The sequence below is a fragment of the Nymphalis io genome, chromosome 3, assembly GCF_905147045.1.
Source record: "Nymphalis io chromosome 3, ilAglIoxx1.1, whole genome shotgun sequence".
Taxonomy (NCBI): Eukaryota; Metazoa; Arthropoda; class Insecta; order Lepidoptera; family Nymphalidae; genus Nymphalis; species Nymphalis io.
The window spans coordinates 14,603,029-14,620,507 of record NC_065890.1 but is presented as its reverse complement, the minus strand read 5'-3'; the positions used below and the strand labels follow the sequence as shown (position 1 = coordinate 14,620,507).

General features: G+C 38.2%; 1 protein-coding gene across 1 annotated transcript in view; it reads right to left on the bottom strand.

The window, feature by feature from the left end:
• LOC126781206 (nephrin) overlaps positions 1–17,479 on the bottom strand; it is a 440,964-nt gene that overhangs the window by 27,408 nt on the left and 396,077 nt on the right. Inside the window, exon 15 of the mRNA XM_050506069.1 lies at positions 3,351–3,551. Within this exon, the coding sequence (XP_050362026.1) occupies positions 3,351–3,551 (201 nt within the window). The remainder of the gene's footprint in view (positions 1–3,350; positions 3,552–17,479) is intronic.

Genomic DNA, 17,479 nt, shown 5'->3' with positions numbered 1-17,479 from the left:
CTAGCTTTCCGTACATCAAGTGATTGCAGCTCCGCACGCATATCACGTTGCCTGATTTTAATGTCAGGCATCGTATGGCCACATGCAGGTATTGTAGGTGGCAGTGCACTACAATAATCGATGACGGAATTTAGGCAAAGAGTTTAGCCAGGAGATCAGCTTGCTCTTGCGGACTGTGAGCTAGCGATCCGTCCGGATTTCTGAGCGGTGGCAGCGAAGGTTGGCAGAAATTGTTTTGCACAGACTTGGTCAGACGCCAGAAGCTACGGGAGTCCCTAGGATGCGAAACAAGGTCATGACCAATCTGTACAATGCGCTGTGCATCCGCTCTCGTGTATGCCTTTCTACAGGACTTGGAATTTTTATTATAGTTTGCTTTCAGTGAGTCAATGTTAGATGCCCCGCTAATACAGCCGTTGATCCACTTGCGATATGCCGCCTGCTTAGATGATACAGCATCGGCACATTCACGAGTGAACCAACGGTTACGCGTACTCCTACTGACGAGATCTGAGCTAGGAATGTAGTATTCCATTCCCAGCATGATCTCGCCAGCAACAGCAGCGGCACTAGCTGTCGGGTCATTCCCACTGAAGCAACGTTCCTTCCAAGGGACCGACGCATAGTAATCGCGCATACCGTCCCAATCCGCCGACTTATAGTGCCAAACGCGACGTTTGCATACCGCTAGTGGCAGCAGCTTGGCCTGTGGCACTCTGGTAGAAATAAGGCTGTGATCCGAAGAGCCAAGAGGAGCCTGAACCACAACCTGATATTCCACCGGGTGAGAAGTCAGCAGAAGGTCCAGTAGAGAAGGTGCTTGCCCATCAATGTCTGGGATCCTGGTGGGCTGATCAACCAGTTGGGTCAAGTCATGTGTGAGAGCAAAAGCATGAGCAGTCCTTCCAGCATGGTCAGTTTTGAGGGATTTCAACCAGGATTCGTGGTGAGCATTAAAATCCCCCAAAAACACCAATTCCGCGTTAGGAAATTGCTCTTGCGCAGCATCTGCCACCCGACTAAGATGGTCAAATAATCGGCTTGTCTCCAAGTCACCATTGTGGGATCTGTAGAGGCACACGTAGACTCGGCTCTGACGAACCAGGTCCACACGTACCACCAACATGGAGGAGGAGGGGTCCTCCAAGCAGCGCAGTCGGTGACAGCAAACATCCGTCCTGACGAACAAGCATACTCCGGCTTTCGCTTTGAAGGATTCTTCAAGCGTGTAGCCGGGATAATTAAGGTAGCTGGTATCGGCAGGACGGAGTATTTGTGTCTCCGTGAGAAACAACATTGCTGGCCGTGCTGTCTCGAGATGGTGGTGGACAGCGTTGAGGTTAGTGTGGAGTCCTCGGATGTTAGAGAACTCGACCTCAAACAGCGAGGGTATGGTGGGGGTGTGCACCGCTGTACGACCTATTTTTTCTATCGTCTGTATCACGGCGAGTGCTCTGAGGAATTATTCTCTCTAATTCCTGCTTCCCCCTTCCTTCTTAAGTCCACGCGAGCTGGTTCTCGATGTCACCGCCTAACTGTGACATCAATTCCATCGCGCACAAAGAAATTTGGCAACTCCTTTCTTTGCCGCACTACCAAAGAATGGAATTCCTTACCACCTCTTACAACCCGGGTTCCTTCAAACGAGGCGTGAAGAGGCATCTTGCGGGCCGGCAAGGCGGGGACGGCTAGTACAGAACATTCTTGCCGACTGTACTGGCCGTCGTCGCGTTTGGACTCTACTACCACTTACCATCAGGTGGAGTGGAGTCATTTGCCATCCCGGGGCATATATAAAAAAAAAAAAAAAAGACCGTTATTTCTTTTTTGTTGCGCCATTTGGGAAAAATGAAGTGGAAAAGAGACGTGAAGCGAGCGATGTATTGCCACGATAGGGATGGGCAAAGTGTGGAGGCGTGTTTCCCCAAGTGGTTGCCAAAAGGAAAAATACACTGACCCGCCGGACGGAAGGGCCCCCGAACCCCCCCGGAAGTGGCCGCCGGGACCCCACCTACCGGTCAAACAGTTTATAATAAAATGGTTTTGGAAAATTATTAAAAAATAAAGGGAAACATTCACAAAACATTTGTTATCATATGCCTATGGAGGTCTCATAGTGGAGCTGTAGTCAAATTATTAACACATTCTGTAATTATAGATAAAAATGACGCGTTAGTGCCTGAAATATCACATAATCTGGACAGAAATATGAAGTAATGACTTGATGAATGGTTTTATCGGTGTTTTCTTTAAGCTCGGCTTTTATTTTATTTTATATTATGTCGTGGTTACCTGCTAATATGGCAACTGTTAGATTTAGATATATTCTTTACAATTCTTTATTTTGTTTCACCCGCTGTGTGTCAAGTTGGTGATCCTAAAATCAATATTATTTTGGTATTTTCGTACTAAATTGAGAAACTATAAAAATACTAAAATTAGACTTAAATGATGTCCTGTCTTACTTAAAGGTTAACACGACATGCGCACAGTGAATATATTGAAAAAAAAAACATTTTACGTGATTTAAAATTTGTCATCATTAAAAGTGCATAAATATATTTCATACTCATAGTATTCATAGTGTTTCATACATATGATTGTATCAGTGGAAAGGGCTTTACATATAAATGTTGTATAGTCGGTGACTAGTTAAACAAACAATAATGCTGTCTTCTTCTTCCGAAAGTCAAATCATTAACGACAGAAAGAGACAAATCATTATTTAACAATACATCCGCTGCACTTCTTATATTATTACGAATAGCTTTCTATTTACTATTTTCATATATTTACATACGAGAAAATAGAAAATTTCTCCAACTAAATCTTTATAAGGTAGCAACATTTTACGATTCTCCAGAAGGTTCTTACCTCGGGTAGTTTTTATAACAAATGACAGCGGAGTCGGCGGGCGAGGTCGCAGCCGCCGCACCTCGGGGTTACATAATACCTATTCCTCTAGATTTTATCTTCGTTTTTATAAAAGTAGCTTGATTACAATCTGTCTTGTAACGTAAAGTATTGCGGAATATATTTAATGAAGATTATATTTAGTTTCAAGCAACATGAAATATCCATAAATTAGTAGGTATATTATCGTGATACTATTATTAATATACATAATATACAAACTTGAACTGCCATCATTTAGTAATGTTACTTGGAAGAGATTACTGGCCGCCTTTGCCTGCTATTAACTTGCTATATATCCTGACGTGGATGATGTGCTATGGTGTTTGTTTGTAATAATGTTTATACATAAAATAATTGTTCTCAGTGATACACAGAATGTTAGCTACGATTATATGGACATGGTAAATAATGAAACGTTTGTTCATATAACTTACAGTAATTATTTGGTATGAGATCAGGTTCAGTGTCGTCGTGGTCGGCGGTCTTCTCGGCTTGCGGCGCGGGTGGCTTGCGCGGCTTGCGTCTCCGCCTCGCCGCACGCCACGCCGCGACCGCGAGCGCAAGCGCAGCCCCCGCGCCGGCTATCGTCGCTCCAGCCGCACCTGCTGCGCCCGCGCCTATCGCACTTTCTGACGCTAAAATAGAAAAACAATATAATCATTGTAAGATAAGAATGAATTTGTTTTAAAAATATTCTCTAACAACTTAAAAAAAAAACTAAAAATATATCCAACGATTTATTCTCACTTAACACAATCTGTAATATAAATCCTATTCAAATTTTGCTGGCAGCAGTTTACTTGTGAGATATACCGAATAAAGGGACAAACGTTACAGGAGGAGCTTTCTATCCAACACGTAATAAATTTGATCAGCATTTGCATAACTAGCACTAGACGTGAGACTCTACGTTCTGTAACCGGCGGCGACTTCGTTCTTCACCTCGTTGTAACGTAATCATATTACAGCAGACTATATGTAAAGTAATAGCTACCCGTCACAATTTTGTACGAGTAAAGTTCATAAAAAATATCCTCTTTAATTTTTCATTTTATTTGTGTGGATTACTTTAAGAAGCAGTTATATACGATAATTAACTTTTCAGATTATAAATATAACATATTATGGCTTCTCGATTTTTTAATGTATGTTGTAATTATATAAAAACTATTAAAGAGCGCAGTCGGCCCGTTTGTACCTAACCGCAGATTGCTAGCTTAAGCCCGGACAAGTAATAAAGAGTTTGCAAGTGCTTAATTTGAGTATAATTTTTCTGGCACTCGGTGATGAAAGAAAACACTGAGAAAACCTGCATGTTTTAGATAAAATTATGTCACATGTGTTTCCATCAAGCAGCATTGGAGCAATCAGATAAACTATAAATCAAGAGGAGACAGATGATGTAATGACATTCATCGTAATATTATTACACTGCCGTCCCCCGTTGTTTAATTGGTCTTAAACCTTCGTGCTGATGGTTACTAGCTTATAAATTTACAGATTAGTAGCGTGAAGTCCGGTATATGTTATATACCTTCAAAAACAAACGGGCTGACTACGCACAATCTAAAAAAAAATATTTTTACTTGGTGATGTTTTTGCAAGCCCGTCTGAGTAGGTACGAGTACCAGCGACTTATCACATTGATCACATAACATTAGTATTGTTGTATTCCGGTTTGAAGGGTGAGTGCAATTGTAACTACAGGCAAAAGAATGACCTTTCGTAGTTCCCAAGGTATCACATTGGCGATGTAAAAGATTGTTAAAATTTCTTACAGTTCCGTTGTCTATAGGCAGCGGTGGCACTTACCACCATTTGCCAACCTGCCTTTTTTTTTTTTTTCAGCCTTTTGCCGTCCACTGCTGGACGAAAGCCTCCCCCATAGAACGCCAACCATCCCGAGAACGCCAACCAACCTGCCTAGCTATTTTATAAAATAATAATATTATTAACACGATTCATACAATGGCTTCAGCTTTGTAATATTTAAAGCTACTAAATACAATATAATAAGAAGTTAAAATTGAAAAGATTGTATTACAACACGGAGAATGGCTATAAACTTTTGCTTGACAATGCTAAATCTAAAGAAGTTGCAACAGTACAACAGCTTAATAACACGAATGTCCAGTGCCGGCGCACGGGTACGCCGGTGCAGATGGCGTCAAGTCTTAAAACGAATAGCAAAAGTATGAGACGCATAATCCTTAACCTCTCCAACGAACTCCGCGCTACCGACTTCGTTGTTGAATTCCGAAAGCATTCTTCGACTGCATTAATTTTAATTAGCCCCCTCGTAATTAGGTCGCCATAATGGCCGGAGCGAGTGTCGATGAGATATCGCACCCGAAACTCCTCGAACGGTTGTTTTGGTGGAATGCCTTTTATCTCTGTATTTCGGTTTGAAATGGTGCTCTGGTATCGTTTATAAAGGAACAGGAAACAAGCTACAGACAATAGTCATAATTTGCCTGGAATATTCGTAGCTATTTGTATTGAAATAGTAAAACGCTAGATAAATGATTATGTTTCATACGAATTAGAACTTCTTTAAGTATAATGAAGTGATGCCGGTCACTGATCGCTTATTATATTATATTTAAATAAATATTCTGAAGTCACGCTGTCTATTTGCCTTGTAAGTGAAATAAGCGGACGGGATAATCAGCTAATAGTAGAACGGAATTAGGTCCGATCAAATAGTAATAAAAAGTGATACAGTAAAATTTCCAATATATTTGTGTTCGAATATAAAAATAATAATACACACTCGTAAAAACTTATGTAAATAAGTTAAAAAACGTCAAAAATATCGAAAAGCTCGACAGAATCGAGGTGGATTCTGTTTTAAGCTTTTTCACGTAAGCTTTATACAAAAAGTAGTAATCATATAATGCTTAACATGTTATAGAACGATGCGGGCTTTTAAACTCTCTCCCAAACAAATAGCTTTTAAAATATTTAGACGACAAAGTTGACATCAACAAGGGTCATGTATTTCACAATTTAAACCCATTAAGGGCGGACCCGTGTAATACCGGGCGCATGGTAGCCGGCATCCGGTTGTGTGCGGTATTTCAATTACCGCCGAAAGTGCTATGTGACGAATGTGGAACTAATCTGAGTGCGAATGTGGGAGGTGGGCGACACGCCGCGAAGGCGACGCTGTACGTCGGAGCGTTGCGGATTAGTGCGAATGTTCGCGAGATATGTGTAATTAAACGTACTAAAATTTTGTCTATGAATACTTGTACTTGATTAAAATAATTGACGAATTTATGAGTTACTTCATATTTATATGTCCCAATATAATATCATGACAACTTATTTTGTGAAGATATTTAAGAGTTACAACTGTTTTCATAAGTGTAGATTCACAAAATGAATATTCATAATATATAAATATTTTATAGATCTAATCTCTCTTGCGATTGGCCGCCGACATCATTATTATTAATTTTATATATGTACTTCCAAAATTTTTTTCTGAGTATCTTAAATTATTAGTATTCCAAATAATTATATATAAATGACATTCAGATTGGTACGAATTATATTTCATAACGAAAAAAATACGTTAAATACAAAAAACACTCCATGTCAAGGGTTAAAATAAAAAGTAGGTCTAATTACTGTGTTAATATATTGTTAATTATAATGTTAAGGTAATCCACTAGAAAGTCTTTTTCAGAGAGCGCTTTTTGCATGAACACACATTCTTTACTACAACGCGTAATTTAACTTGGGTGAGCACATTAAGACCGCAATCGTGCATGGATTAAGTTGTATTGCAGTCGAACGCGACGGGCCGTGTGCCCGCCCGCCCCACTCGCCCGTGTCCGCGGCGTGTCGCGGTCGCACGCGCGCGCTCGCGACACGCCGTACGAATATGAAACCACAACCTATCGGTAATGCATTTATCTTTTTGTGGATTAAATATTTTTACAATTCAGTCAATTTTAAATGGTACGTGCTTATGCATGGTACTGGTGGTCTACCACCTTGGCGCTACCAGCTTTGTGCAAACTCGTCTAGGTAGGTACCACCCACTCATCAGATATTCTATCGCAAAACAACAGTACTTGGTGTTGTTGTGTTCCGGTTTGAAGGGTGCCAGTGTAACCTGTGCCTGTAACAAGGGACATAACATCTTAGTTCCCAAGGGTGGTGGCGCATTCTTGATGTAAGCGATGGCTAACATTTCTTACAATGCCAATGTCTATGGGCGTTGGTGACCACTTACCATCAGGTGACCAATATGCTCGTTCGTCTTCCTATTCATTAAAAAAATGAAGAAGTTTACATTATATAATGTTTATATTTTATAAATATATATTAAATTATAAATCAAAATTATAAAATATGTATGATTTTAATTCGTCACCATTTATTACACAGTTTTGTATTGTAATTGAACTCAAGTGTTTCTTATGTTATTAGCCGGCGGATGTTACTATTGTTTTTTTTATTCTGAAGATAAAGCGAAGCAAAAGAAAAATATACGAACGGACAAAACCAATTATTTACGCCATGCCCTAATAAAAAAATATTAATTTTACTAATAAAGTGAAATCGTAAAATGCGTTTGTAAATGTTAAAAGGAGAAACTTAACTTGGTAATAAAAAAATTAAAGTTGCTAGTGTTACTGATAACATTATAATAATAATAAACCGGTACTGGCAGCTCCAACTGTCAGGCGCTTAAGATCTCGTGTTCCGTCCACAGAATACTGGTATCATTGAGCCTATTCCATTAATCGTAGGCGTTCTTAGTACATTCGTGTGAGTATCGGCCGGCGTCGGCTGAGAGAAAGCTTGTTACTTTAATAATTAATGAGTATGGGGCAGGTGCGTCCGCCCTTCGGCTATGCAAATTTCATAGCTCTCCACTCGACGCTTAGCACTCAGACGGTAATACATCTTTTGAGTACACTGACGGCTAGACCTTGATGTAACCTAAACCTTAATTCTCCGCTCGTTTCGAAGATGTCCTCGATAAAAGCTCTTGAATTGCTTAGTCTCGTCTATGAATTAGAATTAAATTTACATGAACATAATTATTGTTATAACATTATACACAATATAGTCTACTGATTGATCTATTATGACGAATTGTATAAACACCGACATTGTTAACATAATTATAAAAATAGGTAGTGTTACACATTTCACGAACATTTAAAAATTTCATCCGATGGCCAACAAATTGCAATAACAAACAATCTCTTTGAATATATGTATTTAATTAATTAATCTTTGTTTAAGTATTCTGTTGATTACTCAAACAATGAATAATTAAGTTACTATATTTGGCTTCGCAGTAAAATATCAATACAAAAATCTTTTGTCATAACAGTTGGCTAAAAATTATAAAATAAGTTAATATAAATGTAAACTCGAGTTTCTCTTTCATTGGTGAACCAATGACATTTGGGTCTCCTTCATCCATCGTGCGCTGATGTGAAGCTGTACGTGTCGCGTGTGTCAACACGCCGCATAAATAGAAAATCAATACACACATTACAGGCGATATAATAAATACGTTCCCCATTTTTACTCCATACAATGGGAACAATTTTTTACATGTCATAACCACGTATTACCGACATCCGCGCCGCATCTCGTATCGCCGTGTAATAAGTTCAAATTAATATATTCAGCCAATGTTCGCATTCAGTGAGAAACGAAATTGCTTCACAAAAATGCTTTTAATGACTTTTAAAAATGGAAAGTAATGATTGAGAATAACGGTCGAAATGATGGAATATACAAAATAGTAAAATAATAATAATAATACGGTAAAACATTTACTTTTAAAAACTTACGTAGTATTCGTTATACATCGTTCTTATATTTAAAAATACATTCAGTTGTTTCAGTACTGGACTGTGTACTCTACACATAAATTTAAGACTAGTGCAATTGTTAAAAGACGCCAAGGTACACATTGAATTTATATTCTAATATCATGTTTACTGAATACATGTGGTTTAAAAGTTTTCAGCTGTTTTCACTTTCAAAATGTTTATTGAAGATTTAATACTTTTTGTTTCTGTTCGTTGATTTGAAAGAAGAAAGACAGTAGATCGACCAGCACAAGAAGCATAACATCTTTGATTCCTTTTTGGTAAATTAATTACGGTGAAAGAAATGAGGATTTATTTCTGTGGCCCGGTTTGAAGAATAAATAAGTACGATTGTGCCTGTAAATACATTGGATATCTCGCACTATCCAGTGGGACGGCGTTCCGACTAGATCGGAGAGAGATACAATTCAGACCAAAGGTTTTAAGTGATATCCGAGGTACAAGATGATAATACTCTCAAATCTCTAAATCATGTTCCTGAGTTTTTTTTACAGAAAAATTTAATAACATTTTATTTGGCTGTCCTGGGATTGGTAGTTTGGCTTTCGGATTCTGTAGCCTTATAAATTAAGCTCTGAGCAACGAGGCAGTTCCACAAAATCAATATACAATGTCAAGCTCGCTATGAAGCTCGTATGTATAAATTCCCTGATCCTTATCCTTCACGTCGCGCGTTGTCCCGCAGCTTTGTTATCGACCGTACATACTAATTGCTCACTTGTTCATTACGATGATGCGCTATGTTCTCGTTACGATGATTAGCGCTGTCGTCCAATTGCGACAAATACCTTTGAAATAATGCGAGACGTACCGATTATTAACTATTAAGTTACTCGTTAAAGTTACTGTTGTAGAACGTTTGTAGCGTAAAAGAAAAAAAAAATAATTTCAACACGATAGTATACAAAATTTTCAACGGCTTCTGAACTAGGTTGGACATTTCTACAATTTTAGATTTAAATTTAGACATAGGCTGTCTAAAATTGTTTCGAAATAAGTTACTAAGATATTTAATAAGACGCGTTTTATCTGGAGAATGGAATAGAGCGCGTCCTTAATAATTATTTAGTTTATTTTTCGAGGTATACACAAAATTAACAATAACCCAAGAGATTTTTACTGAAAGTTCTTAACATACATTCCTTACAGATTACAGAAAGCGTCTGACGATTCAAAATATTTAAAGAAATCTTCTTGTTATTAATACGTATATTGAAACTTTGAATGCGCAATTTCAAAAATGTCTCGTAAACATAAATAGTTTCGTTAAAGCTAAGTTTTAGGTAGTCAGTATCAACAAAGAACTGGCCGTGAAATAACTAATAACGCTAACCACACGACTGGAAAGTGGGTCAGGGTATAATAGCTAATACGAAGTTTTAATAGGCAAACGTATTCGAAGCGGTGGTCCGGCGCAGGTGGTAATTAGTTCCTTATCAAGGCCGGCGCAGCTCTTTCTCAGAGCTAGTGAACTCGAGTTTTACGAAGCAACCGGGCACTTCAGGAAGCTATTTCACCTAACTTCTAGGTACAGGGAAGTTTGTCGAACACAGGGATAATATAAAAAGTCTCTCGTTGAGAGCTAATTCGGAAGATCTTAATGTCGACGGAACTTGTGCGGAGTGTAAAGTTTTATCGACACGATCCCGTCAATTGCTCGGTTCGAACTGCTCGCCTGAAAGGGATCAAGTTGTCTCAAAGGCTTCACTCGCTTTACTCTCAGTCGCTTTATCCGAGCGGCGAGCACTCATTATGATTTTATTAAAGATTACAAAGTGTTTAAATGCTAGGACATGACAAAACTAAATATAAATTAGTATTGTTAAGTTAAAACTTTGTGTAGCCGGGACTGTTTATTAAATCCATCTCATAGGTTTAAATGGAAAGGTTCTATATAAATGTATACACAGTTGTCTCTCAGTGTACAGCGATAACGGGAGCGTCGCTCGTAAACAGCGGAATTAGTGGTAAGCGGCAGTTTGCATGAAATTATTATAAATATTAATCTTATTAATGATTAAACTTACCCGTAGCACACAAATGTACTACAAACATACTTTCACGAGTCTCACTAGACGTATGTATACGAGATTATTAATAAAACTCAACTTAAGAAATTGGGTTGATGAGTATTTGCAGGCTGCTTTGTTTTTTGGGGTAACTTGGGGTAATAAAATAAACTGCCGCTCGATAATATAACGTGTCTATTTACTGGCTGTGCTGCTGAACGAATTTTAAGATTATTAAAACATATTGATATAAATGTTGTTCCAAATATGCAAGGGTTTACATAAAGGAATGTGCATACGGCACAAGTGCGATTTCCTTATGTTTAACTTTCAATGCTTATTTTGTGTTTTTAGAAGAATTAATGTAACACATTTACTCAGTGTGTACTGCGTTATTAGTCCGCTTATGCTTTATTCCTATAAAGGGATTGGAACATAATCTATTACATAAAAAACTCGTATGTGTAACTTTGAATGTTTCAGTATCGGCTCGAAGTCAATATGTATGTGAACGTCAAACCATTTCACCAATCCTTTGAGAACGACGTCATTAGGTTCGCTTTTCGCCTTTCAAATACGAAAAAGTGCACTTTTAACGGGAAACGTGCTTAAAATGAATGTGTCGACTAATTTATTCAATCCCCTCGTTTAACCTACAACACCCGTCCCCACACCCCTCCCCGCGTTGTTCACTAATCACGTGTGACTTGTCATTATTCAGTTGAAACGGAAGTTGATACGCTTAGCTTGTGACTGATAAATATATTGTTTGACATTACCGGTTTTGAGTCGCGTTAAAAACGAAAACATTTTTGGGAGCTTTTCGTTTTATCAGGTCATGGAATTTTTGATGAGGATTCGTTGAGTTGCTATTTCTCTACTTTTTTTGATATTCATGTGTATTAATTATATTAAATGAAAATATATTTACTTAGAAGTACAATGATCCTGGGGACTAGGATTGGCGCAGACAAAAGGAAACCTATAGCAGTGGGTAAAAACTGACTGGTTGATAATGATTATAATTATGATGATGCTAATCTCCTATTTTTTTTCACGCAGTGGAAACCTTCAGAAAGGTACAAAGCTCCCATGTGTGGGGAAAACTGGGTTATGTGGGATTTTTACCCACTAAAACCACTGAAATGGCCTTCCTCGACACGGATCGGAGAGGCTGCGGGATCGTGTTGATATAACGTATCCGCGGCTTCTCCCGTGCTTTGCTCCGCCCTTTGCCGTTCCCGCTCCGCCGTCTCTTTCTGGACTATGACGGTCCCACAGAAGGAGGCTACGGCTCTCCACGCCGATTCCCTGCGGAGCATCGCTGACACGACTGCTCGCAGGTTTTGTCTTGCTCCATATACGAAACGTATCTGTTGCGCAAGTAGCCACTGACGATCACCTGCAGATAAGGAGGCACACGATGGTGTAAAAGTGTCTCCCTGATAGCGTCGATATAAGGTCCTCCAGACCAATTTCGGCCAAGGCGGCCAATCTCAAGTGAGATGAGCCAACTGCGCAGGACATATTATAGTGCACAAGTGTATGCGCAAACACAGATGCACTCTCTATTTCCTAACTCTCATAATCCGATTGGATGGCAATCCGACACGACAGGAAAGAGTTCAGGCGCAGGACCAACGGCTTTACGTGCTTTCCGAGGCACGGGAGTCTACACACTTCCAACTTCCAGACCCCGGGTTGCTACTGAGAATTTTCTGACAGAAAAACCCACTAACTTTTTAATGACCGACCTGGGAATTGAACCCGGGACCTCCGGGTCAGTGGCCTTATATCTAGCCAGTAGACCAACAAGACAGTCAATGATACAATATCATATTGTCAGTGATATTATATAAAAAAAACAAATACCGTTACAATTTGACAACGCTGCAATTTCGGGTGTTGGTATATTGTATACATTATACGGTAAGTTAGCAGTTTATCTCTCCGCGACGGATTCACTGAGGGCCAGTCATTTCCCCGCGCGCTTCGTGCTCGTCTCATATCTCATGTAGGGCTCCTCGTTACGCTATCTGCTCATTGTATTTAGTATCAAGTTATGAAAAGACGAATGACGATACTTCACGTTGAAATAGAATCGTAAATGGGATGACATCTTTACTGAGGATATGTAATGGATAACGCAATCAAGTGCTTAACAATCAAGGAAGCTGTATATAGCAGCGACTTTACCTAAACGCGGCGAGACAGAGATATACATACGTATATACGCTTGCATAAATATCATGCAAACATCGTTATACGAAAGTCATGTCTAAAGCAATACATCTTATAGAGCCGTAAAATATAATTTAAAAAGTTTCTAGTTAGTTTGAGGGATGTGATGTCACTGCCGCGAGCGAAGGTGACGCGAGATGATTAAGTGCGGATGCATAGTTAACTCGCTGGCAGTCGGTAATTGTCTCCGGAGTGCTGGGGTAGCGCGCGGGAACGAGGGGGAGAGGTGTGAATCATTCATGAACGGTTGACGGACTGATGAGTTTGCTGCTCTCAAAGTAATTTACACGTAACGAGGCGATCTTGAGTGCACACGCTGGGAGGGTATACGAGCGTGAGGACACCGGCTTTGAAATGCAGAGAAAAGAGTCAAGTACCATGTGTTAAGCATTTTACATGTATTTGATGGATACCAATATTATATTTACAAGTAAATTGCAAGTCAAGTACGGCTATAAAATACACTCAGCTTTTAAAACTATCCAGAACGAAGAAAAATTCAACTTATTATGAGAGTGACGTTCAATTCAGTTTTCAGTGAAGTAAAATTCATTACATCCAGGAAAAATCCAAAGAATTATTTTCTTTCAAGAAATCTAAACAAATGATGTCCATCAACAACGTCGGTTATTCTTGGATGAAATTGGTTTCTAACTTAGCGACTGTTTATTCTACGTGCAGTGTTTATTTCCCAACGCGCTCGGGTCACGTACTCTGTCGCGCAGGTCCCGCGCACGTCCCGCACGGCCAGCGGTTCCTCACTTAGCGGTACTGTTGTGTACTCAGCTCATGACTTAACCCACCCGCTTTATTAGCTGCACTCGAATGGAGAACAGGAACTTCGCGATTTATATTAAAACGTAATACCTGTTGTTTCCACGTACGTTTATTATAATATATCGTTCGCTACCTCGTAATAAGCCACTCTCTGATTCTTATATATTGTGTTTTATAACAACTTATGAATTTCATGAATAAAGAGAAATACCGGGAAAATATGGTATGAAATTTGGAATTATACTTCAAATGTATTTGTGTTGTAACTCGTTTTCGTCAAATATCGTTTGGTCGTGAGTGAAATAGGTTTTCTTAGAGTTTCCTTGGCTAGTAACACTTATATTCCAGTCATATCAAAATCCAGTACGTAAGACGTGTGAGCATAATATCCTTCTATTATTTTGGCCACTCTCATCGACTAGACTTCTGCACAGAAGATATCATAGTATATGCGAAAACTTCGGTGCACCACTATATTCCCTGACTCTCATTACTGCAGATAGATTGGTACAGGATCTTAGAATTTATATAAATTTCATTCTATGCTAGTATAAATAAAATTTATTGAAAATTTAAAGCGACTTTGGGATGGGCACAACGTGAGGAGAACATTACCTTACAAAAGAGTATACTTAATATCTGGTATAAAATTTAAAGCCAGTGCTTGACAGCTCTCTGACAACTTATGATTAATTTTCAAAATTGCTAAATCGAGACAATACTTATCACCGCAGTTTCCAAAGTGACGGAATTTACAAGTAATATTAACATTATTATTTTCCCTTTGGAAATATTCTAATTTAATTTTTCATTGAGTTCCCTCCTACACGTACCTTCAGGTGGCCCATTCGTTCGCTCGGCTTCCTTTTATCATTAAAAAATCTCTTCAACAGAGAACGAATTTGCAAGTTCATTGATTTTTAAGTTCATCGTTTACATAGATTACGTTTACGTTTGTATTACAGAACAAGGACTTGTTTCTTATACAATTCTATTCGGTGTTATGTGTTACATATTTTATAATGCAAATGTTAATTGTCGTAAGCTAATTACAACTAGTATTAACTAGTACGAGAATATTCTCGCATTTATGTTTAATGGAACACTGTAAAGTTATTAACAGCTTTGTTTTCGGTCGCGTTCCACGACGTGTGGCAGCGCTACCTTCATTAAGCATTAAAGCGAAGGACATCTAGTTTCCGCCTACGCAACACACACACACACACATATATCCATACATATAACAACCGTAAACTGTCCTTAATAAGAACAGCTACAGTACTATATTTATGTGGTGGTAGCGCTTTGTGCAAGCTCGTCTGGGTAGGTACCACCCACTCATCAGATATTCTACCGCAAAACAGCAATACTTGATATTGTTGTGTTCCGGTTTGAAGGGTGAGTGAGCCAGTGTAATTACAGGCACAAGGGACATAAAATCTTAGTTCCCAAGGTTGGTGGCGCATTGGATATGTAAGCGATGGTTGACATTTCTTACAATGCCAATGTCTAAGAGCGTTGGTGACCACTTACCATCAGGTGGCCCATATGCTCGTCCGCCTTCCTATTCTATAAAAAAAAAAAAAAAAAATGTATATTTTAGTGAAATTCATTCTTCGAATTTATCAATACGAATGTCGTTTTGTCAACTGAACAGCTTGTTAACTGTAATGATGGCAACGTAAAGCCTGTGAAATATGAAATAACTAGACTTCACAGTCGATTGGAAGCAAAGGTGTTGCTGATGTTTCATAACAGTGTATATGTTACACGTATTTTAAAGAAATGAAAGCAAACCAAATCGAAATAATTTGAGCCATCAATAAAAACAATCAGTTTCGATGTGAATCTATCACCGGTTACAAAATTAAATCCTACTGAGATGAACCGCCGAAAAACTTAGTAGTTACTCTTTTTCATATTATTAACCGACAATTCAGCCATTAACTTGCAAATGCAGTTCTTAAAATTTTTGCACGTAATTTAAGTAAAAATGTGGACAAAGGCATTGAATATTACACTAAGAGTCGATTCTACGTGACTTCGCTACCAATCCGCTCACATGTACAACGATATTTATAACCTGTCATTATATATTTTTGTAAGTAGAGATATAAATCAATATTAAAATATAATAAATGTTTTACTAACTTTGTACTCACGCCCGGTAGCTCCTCGTATTATGCGTTATTTACTCATATTTGAGGTAATCTTTTACAAAATTTTAAAGAAAAGACTAGATATTGTTCTTTCTTTTTTGTATAAAATTATTGAATTTAGTGAAACATTTATCAAATTTATATTTTAATATTTTAGTGATTTAGCTACAACATGTCAGTTATTTTGTTAGCTTTAACGCTAAATGAATGCGAATCGAAAGCTTAGTATAGTCAAACAGCTAGCATATAAATATATATGATATATAATTGATGTAGTTAATTTACATGTATTAAAAGCTAGGTTTTCCTTTAGCACTAATATTGTGGGTCAAGTGTCTATGTTAGTTATACGCACTTAACTCGCGTCTCGGTACATCTTCACTCCGTCCCGGCATCCCGCGCTTTGTCAGGACTACGTCCCGCCTCGTCCCGCTCCCCGATGTGACATCCCGCGCCATTTACATACATTATAGTGTCTCAGAGAGACTAGTGATGTAGTTGGGTCAACCCAATACATACCGCTGGTAACAAGACGTCTAAATATGGAAACAAGCTTGTGTTAGTTTTGGACGTTGCATATTTAAGACCAAAAATATATTATTTTATGTAGGAATTGAGTAAGTTACAACCTTGTAGCTTATAATCTTGATCTTGGACGTGAACAAGCATACAGTGCGCTCCAAGCAGGAAGCTCACAGCTTATCGTATGCTTATGTTTGTGTTCGTTTTAGAAATTAAGTTATCTCGCACTCAGCTGTGAGAGAGCTTGCTAATGTCGAATAAGATCTAAAGTTTCGTGGTACCAGCACGCTTCTTCTAAGCCTTTGTCAATAGTTAAACATTTTAAAGTCTTTAAATTTATCACTATTAAAAAAAAAGGAGACTAATATAATTAGATCTATTATTAATAGTTAAACATTGATTTATCTATTAATGTCATTATTAATTTAACATTTTTAAGACGAACATACAGCATTGTTTAACTAAGTAGCTTAGCATCGTTTATTATAATAATTAAGGCCATCAATTATCTTTTTAAACGTGTATGTTCATCATTGATGAAGAATGACGCGGCCTTCTGATTTGATTACTATATTCATACAGCATTACTATTTATAAGTTTAAACGAGACGGTAATCAAAAGTGTTCACGGTGGACGGCGACGACAGTTCGGATAAGAGTTTAGGAGTACACAGATAAAACCAGATGTAGATCCAGATACTAGAAGTTTCGTAAGTTTTAATTGTGAACACAAGACAACAAGGGAGTTCGTTTTAGAATAGAGCTGGACATTTATGGATCGCTGTTTTACTTTACTTTCCTTCTAAGCAGTATTTTATTATAAGATTTTTACGTTACAGTAATTACGTTACAGTAGTTATATATAAATATTAACTCAAATAGCCCTGTAGTCTGTAAGTTAATCGTGTAAGTCTTACTGGTGGTAGGGCTTTGTGCAAGCCCGTCTGGGTAGGTACCACCCACTCATCAGATATTCTACCGCAAA